General features: G+C 36.9%; 1 protein-coding gene and 2 pseudogenes across 12 annotated transcripts in view; 1 reads left to right on the top strand and 2 right to left on the bottom strand.

The window, feature by feature from the left end:
• The window catches only part of CARF (calcium responsive transcription factor), a 115,933-nt gene that overhangs the window by 39,076 nt on the left and 60,037 nt on the right, over positions 1-16,820 (top strand). For 11 of the 12 annotated variants that reach the window (XM_046018696.1, XM_046018691.1, XM_046018693.1 and 8 more), the window contains 5 exons: positions 3,601-3,721; positions 7,243-7,386; positions 11,656-11,889; positions 13,851-14,013; positions 15,988-16,051. In XM_046018696.1, coding sequence (XP_045874652.1) covers positions 3,601-3,721; positions 7,243-7,386; positions 11,656-11,889; positions 13,851-14,013; positions 15,988-16,051 — 726 coding nt within the window. Of the gene's footprint in view, positions 1-2,910; positions 2,949-3,600; positions 3,722-7,242; positions 7,387-11,655; positions 11,890-13,850; positions 14,014-15,987; positions 16,052-16,820 lie in introns of all 12 variants that reach the window. The other variant, XM_046018698.1, reaches the window with a different exon arrangement.
• On the bottom strand, positions 6,329-7,200 carry LOC123950855 (annotated as a pseudogene).
• LOC123950856 lies at positions 8,425-11,620 on the bottom strand (annotated as a pseudogene).

The following is a 16,820-nucleotide window of genomic DNA, read 5'->3' on the forward strand; positions in this document are numbered from 1 at the left end:
ATCTCTCTGTGTCAAATAAATAAATAAAATCTTTTTAAAAAAAAAAAAAACAGGATCATAGGGGAAGAGAGGGGAAAAAGAAAGCAAGACAAAATCAGAGAGAGAGAAAAACCGTAAGAGACTCTATTCATAGGAAACAAACTGAGAGTTGCTGAAGGGGAGAAGGGTGAGGGATCGGGGTAATTGGGTGATAGACATTAAAGAAGGCACATGGTATAATGAGCACTGGGTACTATATAAGACTGATCAGTCGCTGACCTCTACCTCTGAAACTAATAATACACTGTATTAATTAGTTGAATTTAAATTTAAGAAAGACCACCTAGTGAAAATATAAAAAATAAAAAATAAAGTGGTCATACAGGTGCAAAATCTGTTCTCTAAAATTTTTGGCCACATGTATTTCAGAATTTTTGGAATGTAATATATTACAGAATACTCAACAGCAAGTGTTCTGTTGACCCTATCACATAATTGAACATAGTAATATTTTATGGATAGTAACACTAAGAGGTACAAAGATAATAAATAGTCACATAAAGTTCAGGTCAGGTTTTGCAATTAAATGCGTTCCAAAAAATTTTGTTTTCTGAACTTCTTCAGTTTCGGAATTGTACGTGAGGAATTAGCAACCTATACCAATTTTTACTTGTTTCAGTAATGTATGAAGATTTCCCTTTCCTTCATTTACCTTATGACACAGCATTGTCAGACTTTAAAAATCTTTATATTCTGGAAATTTTCATATATATGTATATATAAAGATATATATACATATCTAAAAGTAAAGGTAGCATATATAATAGTGTGTGTGTGTGTGTATCTATATATGTCTGTATCTCAAAGTAAAGGTAATAATACATAAAAATCCCATGACTCTCCCTGTATCCATCATCCAGCTTCAACAACTATTAGCATATGATCATTCTAGACTCATTTATATCCCTACCCACTTTTTCATTCCTCACGTCCAAATGATTTTATAGCAAATTCCAGATATCCAGTTGCTTTATCTGTAATTACCAAAGTATATATTATATTCTAAAATATATATCCCGAAAAGATAAGGATCATTGTATATGTACATATATACAATGGCAATCACATTATCATATTCTAAAAGAATTAACAGTAATTTCTTAATGTCATAAAATGTCCAATGTTCCCATTTCTTTACTTATCTAATAATTCTTTTTCCATAGGTTTGTTCAAATCCACATCCAGGCAGATTTCACAGATTACATTTGGTTTTATCTCTTGAAATTTTTCTAAAAATTTCTCTCCTCTTTTCCCCCAGGTAGTTTATCCTGTAGAGTTTTCTGTATTCTGAGTTTTGTTGATTCCATCTCTGTGCTGTAGTTCAACATGTTTTTTAAAAATCCCCTATATTTCCTGCGGACTGTTAGATCTAGAGGCTTGATTAAATGAAGATTTAATCTCCATTAAAGTATTTTGCAAGAATATGTCATAGGTGTGTTCTGTACTTCTTATTACTGCCGATGTGCAGTAATGTTTTTTTTTTTTTTTTGTGATGTTAAAATTCATCAGTGGATTCAGTTATTTTAGAATACTGTCAGATTTTTTATTTTTGCCAATGTGAAGAGTGTGAGATAGTATTTTACTATTGTTTGAATTTGCATTTCCGTATTTACTAGTAAAGTTGAACATCTTTTTATTTGTTTTGTTAATATCTTTTTTTCCTTTCTGAATTGCCTATTCATAGTCTTTACCCATTCTTCTGTTTGGTCCTTTATTTTTATTTTTTTTTAATAGATTTTTTAAAAGTTTTTATTTATTTGTTTGACAGAGAGAGAGAGATCACAAGAGGCAGAGAGGCAGGCAGAGAGAGAGAGAGAGAGAGAGGGAAGCAGGTTCCCTGCTGAGCAGAGAGCCCAGTGTGGGGCTTGATCCCCAAATCCTGGGATCATGATCTGAGCCGAAGGCAGAGGCTTTAACCCACTGAGCCACCCAGGTGCCCCTTGGTTCTTTATTTTAAAAAATTATTTGTAGCTCTTTACATTCTCCATATTAATTTTTTATTATGAGTATTATCTCTAAGTTAATATAAATTCTAAAATTTATATTTAAAATTTCAAAGTTTTACATTTCATCAGCTTTATCAGCACTTTTACTTATGATTCTTTTTTATTTTATATTTGAAAAATTTGCTGTACTCTATCTAGAATAGGATATTTTACTTAAAGCCATAAACTATATCGTTTTCACATACACTTATTTATATTCTATTACTATGTAACAAATTACCCCAAACTTGATGGCTGAAAACAACAAACATTTATCTCCTGGTTTCTGTGAGTCAGGAATCAAAGAGCAGTTTAGCAAGGTGGTTCTGCCTCAGTTTCTGTCACAAGACTGCAGTTAAGGTGTTGGCTGGAGCTGTAGTCGTCTCACCATTTGGCTGGGGGAGGATCTGCTTCCAAGCTCACTCATGTGGCTTATTCCTTGCCACATGGGCCTCTGCACAGAGCTGCCTCACTGCAGACAGTTGATTTCGCCCAGAGAGACCAATCCAAGCAAGAGCAAGAGAGTACCCAGGATGGAAGTCACAGTCTTTTTATAACCTTATATCAAAAATAACATCATCTCACTTCAGCCATGTTCATTAGAAGTAAGTTAATAAGTCTAGCCCATGAACAAGGGGAGGGAATTAAGCAAGGACATGAGTACTAGGAGCCAGGGATCATTGGGGGCCATCTCAGAGGCTGGTTATTACATAATTATAGTCCCCCCTTATCCGCAATTTCACTTTCCAAGGTTTCAGTTGCCTGTTCTCAACCACAGTCTGGAAGCAGATGATCCTCCTTCTGACATAGTGTCAGAAGGTGAATAGTAGCCTAATGCCATGTCACAGTGCCTTCGTCATTCACCTCATTTCATCTCATCACATAGGCATTTTATCATCTCACATCATCACAAGAAGAAGAAGGGTGAGTACAGTACAATAAGATATTTTGAGAGAGACCCTATTCATACAGCTTTTATGACAGTATATTGTTATAATTGTTCTATTTTATAAGTTATTGTAGTTGATCTCTTACTGTGCCTAATTTATCAGTTAAACTTTATTATAGGTATATATAGATAGGAAAAAACATAATTTATATAGGGTTTAGTATTATCCATCCTTTCAGGCATTCACTGTGGGTCTTGGAACGTATCCCCCGCGGATAAGGGGGGACAACTGTATTCTAACAGTACAAATAGAAATAAGGAAAAATTTTAAAAGAATATAAAACTTTACATAACAATAGTTACTAACAAATGTAACTTTTGCTAATTTCTACTTACAGAGTACTGAAATTTTATTATTAAAAACCATATGTATGTAAATATCAGTTAACATTCAATAATTGTGGTATTTGTAAATTTCTTGAACCATAATGTACTTTTGATAAATATTATAATCTTTTAAACTTAGGTGTTTATACATCTTAGTAAGACTTACTGATGTTTTCTTTCCTTAAAGTTGTGTAATTGAAAGTGTAAATTTGGACATTGCCACCACTGAGTTATTTTTATTCTAGTGTCCAGAACAGATGGATACTTGAATTAATATCAATAGTTGGTTTTGGCCCACAGGGAGTAGAGCCGTGGTAATGGAGTGCCAGTATGGGCCAAGGAGAAAAGGTTTCCAATTAAAAAAAATCAGTGAGCAGGAGAGCAGGTCTTGTCAACTCTACAAAGCCACTTGTCCAGCCCGGTAAGCTTTATTTTCTTTAATTTCCTGTTTATTAAATATTTATTTTCTAATAACTAATGTGCACATTTTTATTGCATTTAAACAATGCCAATAAGTGTACAGTGCAGTATGTTTCCTTTTACTTCTACTCCCTGTGTCCCTTTTTATATATTTATTTGTTTATTATTATGTTCAGTTAGCCACCATATAGTACATCATTAGTTGTTTTTTTTTTGTTTTGTTTTTTTAAAGATTTTATTTATTTATTTGACAGAGAGAGATCACAAGTAGGCAGAGAGGCAGGCAGAGAGAGAGAGAGAGAGAGGGAAGCAGGCTCCCTGGTGAGCAGAGAGCCCGATGCAGGGCTCGATCCCAGGACCCTGAGATCATGACCTGAGCCGAAGGCAGCGGCTTAATCCACTGAGCCACCCAGGTGCCCCACATCATTAGTTTTTGATGTAGTGTTCAACGATTCATTAGTCCTGTGTCCCTTCTTAAGGCAACAGCTCTTACCAGCTTCCCGAGTAACTCTCCAAAGATATTCTGTGTATATGCCTGCATACCTATCCTCCTTTACACTCATGAATGTTGCAATCTCAGTAAAACTTACTAATATTTTCTTAAAGTTAGGTAGTAGTAGGTGCCTCGCTAGCTCAGTAGGTAGCACACCAGTCTCATAAAGTTAGGTAGTGGTATACTTTCTTTCCTGCTGTGAATTCGCGTTGCTTTATTTCTGTTCTAAATGCCTGTTGTGGTTATTTACTGCACAACTGTTTCTGCTTCACACTAGTGTGAATGTAATGACATATACCACTCTATGCTTTGTTTTTGTTTTTGTTATTTCATTCCCAGTATTGTCTCCGTATCTGCACATGAAAGGACTTGTTCCTTCTTTGCATTTATTTATTTTAAAAATTCAAATATAATTGGCATATAACATTATATTCGTTTCATGGTTCCTTCTTTTCGGGAGCCATACAATATTGCATTTATGGATAGATTGTCATTTACTGAATTAGTCCTCTAATGATGGACATGTAAGATCTGAAAAGTATTCTTTATTATTATATACAAAGCTCCAGTTTATAACATTATACCTATTTGTATACTTGTACAAGTACATCAGGAGAATAAATTTGTTGAAATGAAATTGCTAGTGCAAGGGTTATATTATTTTAAATGTTTACAGGTATTATAAAGACAATCACTCTTTAGAAAGATTTTAACAATAATATTCATACCAGCAATGTATGAGATCAACACAATAAATTTTAGATAGATTAAGACTACAGATTCGTGATTGCTTTGGGTGAGAATGAAAAATTTGAAGCAATAAAAGATTTTTGTAATGTTCTTTCTAATATTTTTTTAGACATTGGAAGTTTTAAATTCTCAGATAAAATTTTAAAAGATAACGTATAAAGGTTGGGCATAGTTGATCTTTGAAACATTTTATTTCAACGTCACATTTTATATCACAAACCTGTACATTCTCAAGAAGTTTTTCAAGTTAGTTCAGAAGAGTTTTCATAACTTTAGGTAATGTTTAAACCTGACTGTGAAGCAAAACTTTTCACTGCTTTTAAATATAAGCAGTATAAAACTTTAGATATAACTTGGGAGAAAACCTCTATGTGTGAAGAAATAACTTTATTCCCTATATCATTCTACAAGTACTTTTTGAATATCATTTGTACCCAGCAATACCTTGGGTGCCATGGGAAAGAGGGAGACTGAAAGAGGTACAAGTACTTAATCATGGGAAACTTAAAATATTGTTGAGGCAGATCAGAAAACAAAAACTGTTGGAAAAGATAATGGTATAGTATATAGTGCCAAATGTGTTAGTTAGCTAACTCAGCAGAGAAGGAACATATCCATGCAAATTCATTAACAGGGAAGAAAGTACAACTTAACATGAATGCTGAAGTTTAGATCGCGTTTGGGTAGATAAAGAGTGAGAGGGGAGATATTGTAGGTCAGGAAATTATATGTATAAAGATAGGATGTAATTGTATTTTTGCTATCAGAGGGGGAAGGAACATTGAAATGATAAACTTGTCCAAAAAAAGCAATTTTACATTTGAAGTAATTGAAAGTTAGATTAGGTAAATAAGCTAGAATCATATGGGATGCCTTGACTGCTGCCAAGAAATTTGTACTCCATTAAAGAGCAGGTAGATTCTTCAACAGAGAAGTACAAATGTGAAGAATTATTGTAGTATTAATATATCAAGTGGATTTAAGGAACGAGACCAAGAGGCCCAGAAGGAGGCTATTAAATTAATCTAGGCATGAGTTTTTTGTTTATGTTTAAGATCTAATTATCATTTATTTTTACAAGTAGCAAAGTTCCTCCCTTTTTTTTTTTTTTGGCTTATTGTATATGAATATAAAAAAGTATTGATTTCACACTGCCTCCCACCCCAACAGAATGGGGTAACAGGAAGTTGTGAGTTGAAAGTAGCCTCCTGGCACCAAGGTGGTTTCCTCTTTACCTGGGACTTGAACTCTGGTGCTCTCATCAATCATCCTCTTACCATTTTCTTTTCAGTTTATGAAAATCAATGAGTGTATGAGCATTCTTCCCAGTAGATGGGTCTGCAAAGTCTTTGGGAAGTCAGTAACTCACGTAAGACAGGGTTGAACTGTCACTTTACGATTTGTGTAACAGAAGGCTGAAGAAATCAATTCATACCATTTTCAAAGAACAAGCTCATATTCTATACAGGGATATGGAGAATCATCAGTACAATGAAAAAATGGTTGAATGAAGTTGTGAGTGATGAAATCAGAACTCTTGAACACTAGAAAGACTTCACTGAGGGCTTTACATTTCAGAGAACTGTTCATTGCTATCCAGTATGTATCCCTTGGGGCACTCCAGTTAAGCTTAGGAAATACCTCCCCCCTCCAGGGAGTTGATAGCTTCTTGACCTTTAGTGGTGACTTTGGGAAATTCTGGTGCCATAAGGGTATCCGTGTTCTCATCATCCGACCACTGTATTTCTTCTGCCTTATTATCACTGTTTGGCTAAGAACTTGTTGGCGGATCTTCTCTTCCTGAAACCACCAGAGTTCCATCATCAAGTAGATAATCCTTCACATTCTGAGGAGTGGAAGAATGGCACGTAATGGTAAGGCTTCCGAACAGTGGCTGCCACACAGAGAACTGACAGTGCAGCACGTGCTCCTTCTTCATCCTCCAGCTGCCACAGCGGCTGCCCATCCCCTCCTGCCGGCACCCTCCCAGAACCCCCAGGCATGAGTTTTTTATGGCTTCCAGGAGAATTGGGAAGAGGCAAATCCAGAAACAAAAGTTAATATCCATAAATATTCAGATATTTTTCCTGATGTCTTGATTATTGTTAATTTGCTAAATATTGCGCACTGAGAATATGGCCTATTTTTTCAACATAATCCGCTGAATGCTTTCTAGTTTAATTGATTTTTCTCTAAACTTCAGTGCATAAACTTCCACTTGGTAAATTTGATTTTCTTGATATTATAATGAAAGAAATTCTTCTTTTACTTACAAACAGGATTTACATTAAAAAGGTACAGAAGTTTCCTGAATATAGAGTTCCTACAGACCCCAAAATTGATAGGAAAATAATCCGAATGGAGCAGGAAAAAGCTTTTAACATGCTAAAGAAGAACTTGGTAGATGCTGGTGGTGTTCTTAGGTATGACATTTATATTATTATTTTATTTTTACAAATTAATTAGCTCCATTTACAAGATATTTTTGTAAGAAAAATTATAAATATGTCTTCTAATTATTTCATTAAGAATGGTTTTTATAAAGGAGCTGTCTCATTAGCAATTCCCTAGGTATTAAAATTTGCCACTGTGTAAGCCATTGAGTTTATCAGCCACATGTTCTGATAATGCTTACAAAAGACTTATGTATACCATATGGAAAGTTTTCCCCAAAATGACAAATATGTCTTTAGCAACACATGTAATTAATTATATATTTCATACTTTGTTTCTGATATTTCTTAGGAGCCAAACTTACAGTCACCTATATATATATTTTTTAATCCATCTTTGATTACCTATGGCAGCCAGAAATTAATTCTAAGTCCTGCATAAAATTCCATTTTGTATACTTTTTGTGCTTCAGAGTTTACATAAGAAGAATGTTGGCTGGCTTTCTTACTTTTCTTTATGTGTTCGTCCACAGGAAGAATTTACAGTAGTACAATGGGATTAAGTGCAATATAGTTTTTGTAAAAACAAAATAAAACAAAAATACTTTTGGATATGGACACCTGGGTGGCTCAATTGGTTGGGTGTTCCAACTCTTGGTTTCAGCTCAGGTCATGATCTTGGAGTTGTGGGATCAAGCCATGTCAGTCAGAATCCATGCTCAGTGGGGAGTTTGCTCTTCTCTCTCTGCCCATCCCCAGGCTTGTGGGCTCACTCTCTCTCTCTCTCATAGACAAATCTTTAAAAAAATAAATACATAAGTATGTAAAATGAACTTTTGGATATATGAAAAATGAGTAGCCAATAATTAGATCATTCAGTTTGGAGAACATTGCATATATTTTTTTTCCAATTTTAAATACAGTTTTATTTAAGACATTGCGTTTTCCACTTAACAATACAATGCTTATAAAGTGCAATATTTATTTCCTTTCCTGTGCACATATTCCATATTCAGGTATCAAGAATGCCCAGTTTTTTGCTATAGCAAATCAACTCTACAGCTGCCATGGAATTTGCTACAAATTTGGGTCCTTTGAATATTGTGTGTGGAACAATGATAGACCTATTTATTTTCAGGTTGGTTTAATCAACCTCTTCAATGGTGGGCCCAGAGGAGGCACCACCAGAGGGAGGAGCTCCACCGCCAGGAAAGCCTCCAGGCACTCCTCCTGGCATGCGCCCTGCACTCTGGTACAGCTTGGTGGTGATGGGATTGTAGACTTTCTCCGGTTCTTTCTGCTGGTGTTCAAATTCTTCCTTCTTCGCAGTCTGGTTCTTATCAAGCCGGTTGATGATTTCATTGCACTTGTCAGGAATCTTCTGTTTGTCTTCATCATTTATCTTGCCCTGAAGGTTTTCATCTTCAACAGTTGCTTTCATGTTGAATGTGTAAGACTCAAGTGAATTCTTGGAAGACACCTTGTCCCGCTGTTTCTCATCTTCAGCTTTGTATTTCTCAGCTTCCTGGACCATGCGCTCAATATCTTCCTTGCTCAAGCCGCCCTTGTCGTTAGTGATGGTAATCTTGGTCTCTTTGAGGATACCATTAGCATCAATATCAAAAGTGACCTCAATCAGTGGGACACCACGAGGGGCAGGAGGTATGCCTGAGTTCAAACTTTCCAAATAGGTCGTTGTCCTTGGTCATGGCACGCTCACCTTCATACACCCAAATAAGCACACCAGGCTGGTTGTCGGATCTGTGTCTAGTGAAGATCTGTGTCTGGTAGGAATGGTAGTATTACGCTTGATGAGAACAGTCATGACTCGTCCAGCAGTTTCAATGCCAAGGGAAAGTGGAATGACATCCAACAACAGCAAACCTTGAACATTTTCAGGTTTGTCTCCAGAAAGGATGGCTGCCTGGACAGCTGCACCATAAGCAACAGCCTCATCAGGGTTGATGCTCTTATTCAGTTCTTTTCCACTGAAGAAATCTTGGAGAAGTTTCTGAATCTTGGCGATACTGGTAGAACCACCCACCAGGACAGTATCATGGATCTGAGACTTGTCTAACTTGGCATCCCGAAGGGCTTTCTCTACAGTATCCAGGGTGCCACAAAACAGGTCAGCATTTAATTCTTCAAACCCAGCATGAGTGATAGAAGTATAGAAGTTGATTCCTTCATACAGAGAATCAATCTCGATACTGGCCTGAGTGCTGGAAGAAAGTGTATACTTAGCACGTTCACAAACAGTACAGAGATGACGAACTGCCCTCTTGTTTTCACTGAATCTTTCTTATGTTTGCTCTTGAACTCTGCAATAAAATGGTTGACCATTCAGTTGTCAAAGTCCTCTCCACCTAAGTGGGTGTCTCCAGCTGAAAGATCCCATCTTCCGCAGTAAGAATTGACACATCAAAAGTGCCACCTCCTAAGTCAAAGATCAGCACATTCCTTTCAGCTCTAACTTTTTCGTCTAAGCCATAAGCAGTAGCAGCAGCAGTTGGCTCATTGATGATTCAAAGTACATTGAGACCAGCAATAGGTCCAGCATCTTTGGAAGCCTGACGCTGAGAATCATTGAAGTACACAGGTACTGTGACAACTACATTGGTCACCGTCTTCCCAAGATAAGCCTCTGTGATTTCCTTCATTTTCGTCAAAACCATAGAAGACACCTCCCCTGGATAGAAGCTTTTTGTCTCTCCCTTGTATTCTATTTGGACCTTAGGCCTGCCAGCATCATTCACCACCATGAAAGGCCAATGCTTCCTATCAGATTGGACAACAGCATCATCAAATCTCTGTATAATCAGGCATTTGGCTTCAAAAACTGTTGGTGGGGTTCATCACAATTTGATTCTTTGCAGCATCACCAATAAAGCATTCAGTGTCCATGAAGGCGACATAACTTGGGGTCGTTTGGTTTCCCTGATCACTGGCAATTATTTCCACTTTCCTGTGCTGGAAGAGCCCACGCAGGAGTAGGTGGTGCAAAGATCAGGGCCAGCTGACGTGGTTGCTTCCGTGTGGGCCTGGCTCAGCTTGAGAAGAACACAGCAATCCAAAGATCCAGCCCCACGTTCAATGAGCTGGAGAACATTGCATATAATTTTTAAATAGCCTCCGTTTCATGCAGTATCAGTCATCACAGGCACTTTGTACAAAAGTATCAATTAAAACAGTATCCTACCAGATCATTTCATCTTCCTAGCATCTGTTCTTTTCCACTGCAATATGAAAGACCTATATTCATCTTCTAGTTGATTCTCTTGCCCATTGGAGCAATAAGAGCTGTGTGCAGTAGAGGGCCTGTGGGGCAATAGAGGTAGTATATTGAGCTCCTGTCAGGGAAGATTCTCCCACTGAGCTCAGTCTTGGTAGACTCTGAATTATAGCCACCCTTTGTTTGGAAGGATTATAGGTGGAACACAGAAGTTATAATTTGGGGACAAAATCATAGAAGAATGGGAAAATACACAGTTAAGAAGATGATGATTTTAAAAGTCTCATTATTTTGAGGTAAATTTAATTAGCATGAAATTTAAAATACCATTTTCATATATACTTAACCCCTGCACCCTCCTTAACTAAAGGGCCATAGTGAAAATCCATAAGGTTTTATAAAGATTTTTGTTTAATTGGATATAAAGCCAACTTAGAAGAGTCAAGCAGGGGGGTGGGGGGCGCTTGGGTGGCTCGGTTGGCTGTCCAGCTCAGGGTGGTGAGATGAGCCCCAAATTGGACTCCATGCTCAGTACAGAGTCTGCTTGAGATTCTCTGCCTCGCCCGCTCTTTCCCCTCCACTCTCCTTCTGCCCCTCCTTGCCCCCATGTGTGCATGTGCTCTCTCTTTCTCTCTCTCAAATAAATAAATTAATTAAATATTTCTAAAAAGAAGAAGCCTAGAACATTTTAAATTTTGTTTATATCTATTCTTTTTTTTATTTTTTTCAAAGATTTTGTTTGTTTGACGGAGACAGACAGTGAGAGAGGGAACACAAATAGGGGGAGTGGGAGAGGGAGAAGCAGGCTTCTCACTGAGCAGAGAGCCCGATGTGAGGCTCGATCCCAGGACCCCGAGATCATGACCTGAGCTAAAGGCAGAGGCTTAACCCATTGAGCCACCCAGGTGCCCTGAGAATCTATTATTTTAAAATTTTAGTTACATTTACTTAATATGATATATCATCTTTTCTTAAAAGATTATTCTTTTTCTTGTTGAGTTTAACATAAGTAACTGTGATTCTTGCCTTCATCTAGTAACATAATTTTAAATATTTCTTCTTACCAGGTGGTATGTACAGTTACCTACAAAGCAAGCTCATCAGTACCATGAATTAGAGACTTCCTGCCTCCCTTTGCCACCTTCCCCTTTTCCTGTGTCTTCTCTTGAAGAAGAGGAAACTGCAGTTAGGGATGAGAACTGTGCATTACCCTCACGTCTACATCCTCAAGTAGCACACAAGATTCAAGAATTAGTGTCACAGGGAATAGAACAAGTATATACAGTAAGGAAACAGCTAAGGTACAGTAAAAACAAACTGTTCTTTTACATTTTTCATTATTGTTTGTTGGTTTAAATAATATATTTATCATCATAGACATTTTCCAAGATATGTGGTATCAGAATAGTTAAGGAATATAATTTATTAATGTATTAAAATAATCTTATTTATGAACTGATCATTTTCTAGCAGATACTTGGCAAGCTGTGAGTAATGATTCAGCTTACTCATTTGAAATATTCCATATTCAAATTTAGCAAATTGGACTATTTCTGAATTATATATAAATTGAATTACATAATAAATGCCTTTATAGAAAAAAAAAAAAAAGCCTTTGTAGAGCCAAAGATTTTAAAACCTAGACCAGGATACTTACTTAAGCTATTTGAAATGCAATGAAATTGTATTACAACAAAAGAACATGGATGGTTCTTTGTATGATGGAAGTTTACATGTAGCACTCTGGTCCAGTGTTACCGATTCTCAGGATACAATACTCATGATTGCATTTATGCTTGCAGCTATATAAAGTGGGTGTATTTACCTCTATCCCGCCCATGAGAAAGCAGGTACTACAAGTGGTTCAATAACTGGCTCAAGAGGTAGAGGCAGGGGCACCCGGGTGGCTCAGTGGTTTAAGCCGCTGCCTTCGGCTCGGGTCATGATCTGAGGGTCCTGGGATCAAGTCCCGCATCGGGCTCTCTGCTTGGCGGGGAGCCTGCTTCCCTCTCTCTCTCACTCTGCCTGCCTCTCTGCCTGCTGTGATCTCTCTCTGTCAAATAAATAAATAAAATCTTTAAAAAAAAAAAGAGGTAGAGGCAGAACTGAAATCTAGATCTAATGCTACAGCCTGTGCTCTTTTACCGTGATTTCTGGTACTTAACTGACCTTATTCCTACTGGTTATTATGTAGTCCGAGCTGAATAACACAATGAGTATTTCCTAGGATTATGTCTTAGTTAATACCTGATTTTCCCATTTAGCAGTTTTCTCAGACATCTTACACTCATTTTCATTGGGGCATTGTTAGAGAACAGAGCCAAAATTTGGTAAAGCCGTACATTATTTACTAAACTTGAGCCTTAAGAACAGAGGTATAATTCAGCTCTGCAGTATGGTCTGTAGACTATAATGCATAAACCATATAAATATTGGACTTTATAATTTTTTGTGTATTTTTTTATATTGATGTGTCAATGCCGCCTTTTTTCTTTTTTTTTTTTTTTAATTTATTTGACAGAGAGAAATCACAACTAGGCAGAGAGGCAGGCAGAGAGAGGAGGAAGCAGGCTCCCTGCGGAGCAGAGAGCCTGGTGTGGGGCTCGATCCCAGGACCCTGAGATCATGACCTGAGCCGAAGGCAGAGGCTTTAACCCACTGAGCCACCCAGGCGCCCCTCAATGCCACCTTCTATTTCTATATTTTTCTTTTGTCTACTTAAATTCAATCAGGTCATATTTCATATTGTGATGCCTTTTGGCAGCAGAGTAACATGATGTTTATACAATAAGCTGGGTGTACGCCCAGGCTCTCTTGCTTACTAGCTAGATGTATAACTTTGGCAAATTATTTAACTTCAACAGCCCTCAGTTCCCTTATCTGTAAAGTGGGAATGATAATTGCACTTATCTCACAGGATTATAGTAAGCATTAAAGGAGATCCTTGATGTGAAGTGTTCAGTACACTGCCTGACATAGCATTCAAAACGTATTATGCTTAAACTGACAATAATGATTCCTATAAAAATGTCCAAGCTTACTCTAGATATAGAGGTATTTAATCAATGAAAGAATTATATTGCTTTAATCTGCATGATTTATTTGATTTAATATGCAGAAAAATTAAGGGGAAAAATATAAATTATAAAGCTGTAAACCATAATTTACAGAAGTTTATGCTAAAAAAGAACCATTTTCTCCTTTGATCTGAAGTGCATTACTAGGCTGTTTATGTTTTTATTCTGTTTTATGCTCTCCACAGAAAATTTGTAGAAAGAGAACTATTTAAACCTGATGAAGTACCTGAGAGACATAATTTATCCTTTTTTCCAACTGTAAATGATATTAAAAATCACATCCATGAGGTACAGAAATCCTTGAGAAATGGAGATAATGTGTATAACTCAGAGATTATTCCAGCAACGGTAGGATTACAATTGTAATTCTTTGTTTTATTATAGAATCTTTCTCAACTTCTCTTACTATTTGGCCTAATGGGATGGTTGTTATTAGGCTGTATAAATAACTGTAGCCATATAAACATATAAAAATCGTAGTTTTAGGGGTGCCTTGGTGACGTAGTTTGTTAAGCATCCAGCTCTTGGTTTTAGCTCAGCTCTGATCTCAGGGTCACGAGATTGAGCCCTGCGTCAGGTTCCATTCTCAGTGCACAGTCTGCTTGAGTTTCTCTCTCCCTCTTCTTGTGTCCTTCCCGCCCTGAGCTCTCTCTCTCACTGCAATAAATCTTTTTCTTTAAGATTTTATTTATTTATTTGACAGAGAGAGTGAGAGTGCGCACAAGCAAGGGGAGCGGCAGGCAGAGGGAGAGGGAGAAGCACACTCCACTGAGCAGGGAGCACAATGCGAGACTTGATTCCAGGACCCTGGAATCATGACCTGAGCCAAAGGCAGCTGCTTAACCAACTGAGCCATTGAGTCACCCCTGAAATAAATAAATCTTAAAAAAAAAAAAAAAGGAGGGGCTCCTGGGTGGCTCAGTCAGTAAGCATTTGCCTTCAGGTTGGGTCATGATTCTGGGGTCCTGCAGTCAAGCCCTGTGTCAGGCTTCTTGCTTATCAAAGAGTCTGCTTCTCTTCTCCCTCTGCCCCTGCTCCTTGTGCTCTCTCTCTCTTTCTCAAATAAATATATAAAACCTTTTTAAAAAGAAGAAATAGTAGTTGTTCTTTTATTTATTTTTATTTATTTTTATTTATTTATTTATTTGACAGAGAGAGAGATCACAAGTAGATAGAGAGGCAGGCAGAGAGAGAGAGAGAGAGAGGGAAGCAGGCTCCCTGCTGAGCAGAGAGCCCGATGCGGGACTCGATCCCAGGACCCCGAGATCATGACCTGAGCCGAAGGCAGCGGCTTAACCCACTGAACCACCCAGGCGCCCCATTTTTTTATTTTTTTAAAGATTTATTTTATTTTATTTTATTTGACAGAGAGAGAGATCACAAGTAGGCAGAGAGGGGAGCAGACTCCCTGCTGAGCAGAGAGCCTGATGTGGGGCTTGATCCCAGGACCCTGAGATCATGACCTGAGCCGAAGGCAGAGGCTCAACCCCTGAGCCATCCAGGTGCCCCTAAAAAATAAAATCTTTGAGTTAAAAAAAAAAAATAGACAAGTTTCAGTAGAATAGTTCAGACTTGAATACACAAAGAAATGGTGTTCATTCTATATGCCATCTATAGATATCAATTTTATTTCATACTGTGATACTCTAATTTCCCCCAGAATATTGGTCAGTTCTATGAAAATTTTGCTTACTCTGAAGAGTATAATGTAATTATACAAAAACTACTAATTATAATACAGAAAGTAATTACAGCATTAAAACCTTTGTAGTGGGGCACCTGGGTGGCTCAGTCAGTTAAGTGTCTTGACTTCAGTTCAGGTCATGAGTTTCTGCCTCTCCCTCTCCCCAATGCTTACATGTGCTCCCTCCTGCTCTCTAAAATAAATAAATAAACTTTAAAAAAAAAAAAAAAATCTCAGTAGCAATACCCTTTGCTTCCCAAATTTTTACTATTATTAATTATGTCTTCTTACCTAAATAGATTAAGATTTTAAGCTAGTGCTATTATTCTTTTCCATCCCAGACTCTCTTAATTATTCATTATCCAAAGTTCGGGAAATAAAATGGATTTGGTTAGCGATAATCTTTGCCATCTGTACTTGCTATCCAAATTCTTGCTATCTGAACTTGGGAAGCTATTGTATTTGGATAGTGAAGTATACTCATGTTTTGAGAATGTAAACAAGTGAAGAGTATAATTACTGAATAAAACACAGTTACACTATCACTGAATAAAATATGATACCTGTATTGATATTTTAGAACATGTTTTAATATAAATGCTTTATTGTTTTTACTGAAATAAATGTTCCCATTCCAGCTTCAATGGACTGCAGATAATGGGCATATTCTCAGAGAGACTGTGACAGTTACATTTGCAGAAGGTAGGTTATTTTGAATATCTTTAAATAAAATCAGTATTAAAACTGGAAGACACTGAAGATGTTATCTCATCTAATCAAAATTTTTTCATGGATAAAGAAACCATGGCCCAAAGAGACAGGAACAACTATGTTAGGGTTTGTCAAATAATTCTCGCTGTTTAAACATATATATTTATATGTTACTCACATATACTTTCTCATATATGTTATTCAGCTGTAAAAAAGGATGACACGTTCTCTTTTGTAATGACATGGATGGACCTAGAGAGTATTATGCTAAGTAAAATAAATCAAACTTCTAATGAGAAAGACAAAAACCATATGATTTCACTTATATGTGGACTCAGATAAACAAAACACATGAATAAACAAAAAGCAGAATCAGACTTATAAATACAGAGAACTAGCTGATGGTTGCCAAAGGGGAGAGGTGGTGTGGGATGGGTAAATGGGTGAAGGGGAGTAGAAGGTCATGAGATTGGGCTCTCCATGCTCAGTGGAGAGTCTGCTTGAAGATTCTCTCTCTCCCCCCTTCCTCCCCTCTCAAATAAAATAAATTTTTTTTAATTTAATTTTTTTTTTTTTTAGGCACAGCATAGGGAATATAGTCAGTGATACTACAATCACAATGTTTGGTGACAGTTTTGGTAGCTATACTTGTGAGCATAGCATAAGATATAGGGAAGTTGAATCACTGTTACACATCTGGAACTCATGTAACATCATGTGTTAACCATATGCAAACAAAAGTAAAAAATAAGGGGTAACT

Source organism: Meles meles, chromosome 9, assembly GCF_922984935.1.
Source record: "Meles meles chromosome 9, mMelMel3.1 paternal haplotype, whole genome shotgun sequence".
NCBI lineage: Eukaryota > Metazoa > Chordata > Mammalia > Carnivora > Mustelidae > Meles > Meles meles.